Source organism: Limulus polyphemus, unplaced genomic scaffold (genome assembly GCF_000517525.1).
Source record: "Limulus polyphemus unplaced genomic scaffold, Limulus_polyphemus-2.1.2 Scaffold3056, whole genome shotgun sequence".
Classification (NCBI taxonomy): domain Eukaryota; kingdom Metazoa; phylum Arthropoda; class Merostomata; order Xiphosura; family Limulidae; genus Limulus; species Limulus polyphemus.
In genome coordinates, this window is record NW_013668666.1 from 39,511 (window position 1) to 45,472 (window position 5,962).

The following is a 5,962-nucleotide window of genomic DNA, read 5'->3' on the forward strand; positions in this document are numbered from 1 at the left end:
ATTGTTTTATCAGTTGGGTGCCCTAGCTTTTAATAATATTTTACAATCATTCTTATAAAGATTAGAATGCATTGTTTTATCAGTTGGGTGCCCTAGCTTTTAATAATATTTTACAATCATTCTTATAAAGATTAGAATGCATTGTTTTATCAGTTGGGTGCCCTCACTGTTAATAATATTTTACAATCATTCTTATAAAGATTAGAATGCATTGTTTTATCAGTTGGGTGCCCTAGCTTTTAATAATATTTTACAGTAATACTTGTAAAGATCAGAATGCATTGTTTTATCAGTTGGGTGCCTACACTGTTAACAATTTCTGGCCTAAAAACAGCAATGTGCTAACTGGAGTTTTTGTAATAATAGCATTTATCAGAGAAAGTTATTATACAAAGTAAACATTATAGGGCTTAAATTAGAAAAAAGAAGAAAAATAATTTGTTCATATTTTTGAAACATTAAAGTAGCTATAGCCTCAAAAGATCAAATATTTATATGCTTAATTCTAGACCTCCTGGACTTTTACTTGCTAACAACACAGTTACAAGTACTGTATTAGTTATCCTGTTTCCAAATAAATTTTTTTTATATCATTAATAATGTATAAAACAAACATCCATTGCATTTAGAAATTTTTGGTGTTGTGTCTGACACGAGGCATTTAGCATATTAAGCAAAACAAGAGGGAATCCTCAATAGCCATGTCACTTGAAATTCCTTTTGGCAGTATTATAGTAAATTAATCTATGAGACCTTTTTTCCTTTTTGTTAGCTATATTTTTGTGCACCAGTAATATAAAGCGTGGGTTGCACATATACTCATTTTGATTTTATTGCTCATCAGGATCTCTACCAGCCTACCCTCAAATTGAAATTCTTTTAGGCAGGATTAGAGTAAATTAATATATGAGACCTTGAGCATTGTAAAATGCATCAATCGAAAGGGTTTGACCTTCTGAGTTCAAAACTGTAATTAGATGTCAAATTCGTCAAGAGATGATGGAGTTGTGAGCTAAAAATTTTTACTTCAAAAACGCAAACTCACAGCTGTTCTGTGAGCCACTATGCTGTGGCTAAAAATGGACAGATGACATATTTCCAGTATACCAAAGTCATTCACTTCCTTTAAATATGACACTAAATGTTTTGTAAAGTAAAACAAAGGTAGACAGAAAGCTGTCTAAGATACCAAATTGCTGGTATCTTATGGTTATTCACCTTATCTAAGTTTGACGTAAGACATAACTTCTTTTCAGGCACACTATGCTATTATATAAATTGTAAAAAACACTAAAAACAATGTTTTTTTGCACAATGAAAGGTAAAATATTTATTATTAGCTACAACCAATTAGTTTTAGTAACACAATTACCATCATCAGGGCTAATATGTACAGTATAGTATCAACAACTAGTATCTACAATGTGCCCCCAGTGACAAATAGTATGTCTGTGGACATACAATACTAGAAACTGGGTTTCAATACTCGTTGTGGGCAAAGCATGGTATCTACAGTGTAGTATCAACAACTAGTATCTGACTATTTTGAAGTAATCAAACAAATATTGATTTAAGTTTTATGCCATTGTTGTTTAAACCCTTATCAATTGTTTTGAACTTTTATTTATAAGATAATATTTTAACTGCAATAGAAAGATGGATTATTTCTCATTTTTATACAAGTTTTATGTAAGAACCATCAGTGCATTTAAAGAAGAATGGGACTCTTATTATTCTTACTGAAGATTTCAGAGTAGCAATAACATTTTCTTTTAAAACTACTTATTAACTTGCCTTACTAATAATCTCTTTTGAAACCAATCATCACTTTAATCAGTAATTGTATTATTAATATTGCATGAAGGTGGTGAGGAAAAGGTTACTTTGACAAAGAACAAGCCAGTTCCTAAAACAGCTTATGGCTCCAGCTTCATCATTCGAGAGGTTGGCTTATTTGTAGCAGTTTATACAAAGCATGGGGTAACAGTACAGTGGGATAAAGGCACTAGAGTTTATATACGAGTGGAGACAAAATGGAAGGGGAGGGTAAGTATCCAGCAAATGATATAAAGGTAGTGTTATAAAAAATATGCTCACTTTTGACAAGCAAATCTTCTTGTTTGATTGTTTATGAGTATCTTTTTAATTGAGTGTATGATATCTAGTTTCAATATACTAAAATGACTTTATAAATGTTGTTTTATGTTATACAGTGACAGTTTTGTGTAAGGCCTTTTGTACATAATAAAAACTAAATATTTTACACTATATATCTCAGCCTCTAATCATGTACATAATTTCTGTTCATATAGCTTATTAATATTCATATTTTGTAAGATTAATATCACCCAGTGATCTCTCATACAATGTAGAAATAAAATTTTCAGGACAGTTATTTTAGGAAAAATGTATTTTTAAACATGTTTTTTTTATTGTCACAGCTTTTCTTTACATATTCTAAAAACTGTTGAAGATTAGTAGTTTTATTGCTTACTGTGTAATAGATTTGTCTTGCCCATCATCGTTACAATGGCATGAGATGTTGTTATATGCATTAGTAACTTAAAGTATATAACATAAATTAAGCATGGGGGGTCTAGGAAATTTCTTTGCTACTCTAATGGGTCCTAGATTAGGAAAGTTTGAGGATCTCTATGAGAATATAAAAAAATAATCAATATTGTTATCAAGATTATTAATATGTTTATGGAGATAGATGTAATGCTAATATTTATGATATTTTACTGATACTAATAATTGTAATGTGATTATTAATATCCTTACAGAGTGGGATAAAATGAAAATGTATTTAATGTTATTGCTAAAAACAGTAGTTTTATTAAGATTAATAGTATCTTTACTGAATGGGATGTAATGACTGATTTAAAACCTTAAATGATCATAACCAACTACCTTACAATCTAACTGAAAAATAAAACTTTTTTTATAGTTTTTTTACTTACATATGAGCAAATCGTAGCTGCATGTTAATATTTAAACAATTCAATGTTCCATCTATAGTTGAAAGGATTATGTGGAAACTTTGATGATGATCAATCCAATGACTTCCGTACTCCTGCGGGCGGACCGTCTGAAGCACGCCCAATTGTATTTGGTAACAGCTGGAAGGTCCATGAAAGCTGTCCTTATCCTAGAGATATCAAAGACACTTGTCTGTTACATCCTCATAGAAGAACGTGGGCCTTAAACAAGTGTGGTGTTCTAAAGTCTGATGTTTTTAAGCCCTGCCACTCAGAAGTTTCTCTAGATCCATACTATGAAAGGTAAATGAAATCAAAGAGAAAGAAACTTTACAACAACAACATGGAAACTTTGTAATGCATGAACTGTCTTGTTACCATTAGAATATAGATGTGAACCTTTTTTTTATTTTCTATATAAAATTAATTTGGGGCCAGAATTATATAACAAATAAGTAATCTTGGAATTCTCTGTAAATAATATTTTCATTAGAGGGTGTGGAATTTTTGCTACACATTAATAATAACTCCTTATTGTAAGTACTTAATCAAATATTAACATTCTAACAATATAATGCTAATTAATTAGATTTCTATATATCTTGTGGGCACAGCATAGATAGCCCATTGTGTAGCTTGGCCCCTAACAACAAACAAAACAGAGAATGAATATAGCTATTTTATTTCATTAATATTAACTTCTGATCATGACAAGTTACCTACATAGATCAGAATTAAAAATTTACAACTAAATAATGAGCATAGCTAATATAATTGTTTTAAGTCTAAGCAACATCAGGAAAACTTTGTAAAGTAATTTCTTTTGCAACAAATTGTTTATACCAATTTACACTCTTAGAAAAACCAGGAAACACTGAGAAAAGTTAGGAAATGATATGTAAAGCATCTTTACTTGTAAGAAATCTTTTATACCAACTCAAACTCTTACAGTACCAAGAAACACATTGTCAATTAATATGAAGCATTTTCTACTGTAAAAATTCTTTCATACCAACTCAAAAATATTAGAAAATGCTTTATCATGCTGACTAATAGCAAGGTTATCTACCTAACAATTCACTGTAATCTGTATTGTTTACTCTGTGAATTTTTAGTTCCCATCTATGTAGGTACATTGCTTTGGTTAACCTGCAGCTTTGTGAACCAACTTTTCCTAGCTGTACTAAGATGCACTTTGTTTCTTAATCTAAAGCAATTTCTCTTACCACTACCAGAAAATGCTTTGTTCATCTGTGTGTTACTTACTTGTATGGGTTTGCTTCGCATCACAAGAAATGCAATTAAAACTTATTTAATTCAAAAAGTTATAACATTTGGTTTTAAAGAATGTTAAGTAAGTATTTATCATATGTTGTAATTTACATATAAGTGATATCTGTTTTCTTTGTTTGTGTTTAAATTTTTTGATAGGTGTGTGTTTGATGCTTGTGCTTGTGACTCGGGAGGAGACTGTGAGTGCTTATGCACAGCCCTAGCAGCTTATGCACAAGAATGTAACTTTCGTGGAGTACCAATCAAGTGGAGATCCCAGGAGTTATGTCGTAAGTACTTTAGTTGGTTTTAGTATATGAATATGTAGTAAAATTGTGACAGATAGTTTATAATACCTGTTAACATCATAAGGTTCAATATATTTATATGAAAAGAAGATTACAATTATGCACAATCTAAAAGAGTCATCTGGTATCCCAAAAGAGATGTTTAGCACTGCACAATTGAGTGCAAGTGTGTTGTATAAATATATCTTGCTGCTTAATTTGTTCATACATAAACTAACTTAGACATTTTTTTATGCCTATATAAACTATATATAAGTTATTTTTGATATTTTTAACTGAACTTATATATATATATATAATTTCTTGGCTATTAATGTGGGCTCTAGGTTGGGCAAATTGGGCATTGTCTGTGAGAATATAATAGGAAGAATAGTTTTATTAAGATTAATGATATATGTTAAGTTTACTAGTATATGTTTTAAGTTTGATGAAACTGTCAATATGTGTTATTATAGTCAACTTAGCTGTACATAATTAGTACTACCAGTTGAATATCAAAATAAATACTAACATCAGCTCACTTGAGGTTAAGTCACCATGTAATCACTATCACACGTTCAACATTAACAAAATCACTACTACTGGTTAATTCATGACATAATCACTACTACTGGTTAATTCATGACATAATCACTACTACTGGTTAAATCATGACATAATCACTACTACTGGTTAAATCATGACATAATCACTACTACTGGTTAATTCATGACATAATCACTACCACTGGTTAAATCATGACATAATCACTACTACTGGTTAAATCATGACATAATCACTACTACTGGTTACATCATAGCATAATCACTACTACTGGTTAAATCATGACATAATCACTACTACTGGTTAAATCATGACATAATCACTACTACTGGTTAAATCATGACATAATCACTACTACTGGTTAAATCATGACATAAACACTACTACTGGTTAAATCATAACATAAACACTACTACTGGTTAAATCATAACATAATCACTACTACTGGTTAAATCATAACATAATTACAACTACTGGTTAAATCATAACATAATCACCACTACTACTGGTTAAATCATGACATAAACATCACTACCACTGGTTAAATCATAACATAATCACTACCACTGGTTAAATCATGACATAATCACTACTACTGGTGGTTAAATCATGACATAATCACTACTACTGGTGGTTAAATCATTACATAATCACTACTACTGGTTAAATCATGACATAACCACTACTACTGGTTAAATCATGACATAAACATCACTACCACTGGTTAAATCATGACATAATCACTACCATTGGTTAAATCATAACATAATCACTACTACTGGTTAAATCATGATATAATCACTACTACTGGTTAAATCATGACATAATCACTACCACTGGTTAAATCATGACATAATT

At 30.2% G+C, this 5,962-nt stretch overlaps 1 protein-coding gene across 1 annotated transcript in view; it reads left to right on the forward strand.

The window, feature by feature from the left end:
- LOC111088052 (von Willebrand factor-like) overlaps positions 1–3,288 on the forward strand; it is a 40,325-nt gene extending 37,037 nt beyond the window's left edge. The window contains exons 17-19 of the mRNA XM_022396905.1: positions 1,382–1,443; positions 1,838–2,046; positions 3,022–3,288. Of these exons, the coding sequence (XP_022252613.1) occupies positions 1,382–1,443; positions 1,838–2,046; positions 3,022–3,288 (538 nt within the window). The remainder of the gene's footprint in view (positions 1–1,381; positions 1,444–1,837; positions 2,047–3,021) is intronic.
- Positions 3,289–5,962: the final 2,674 nt, after the last annotated feature.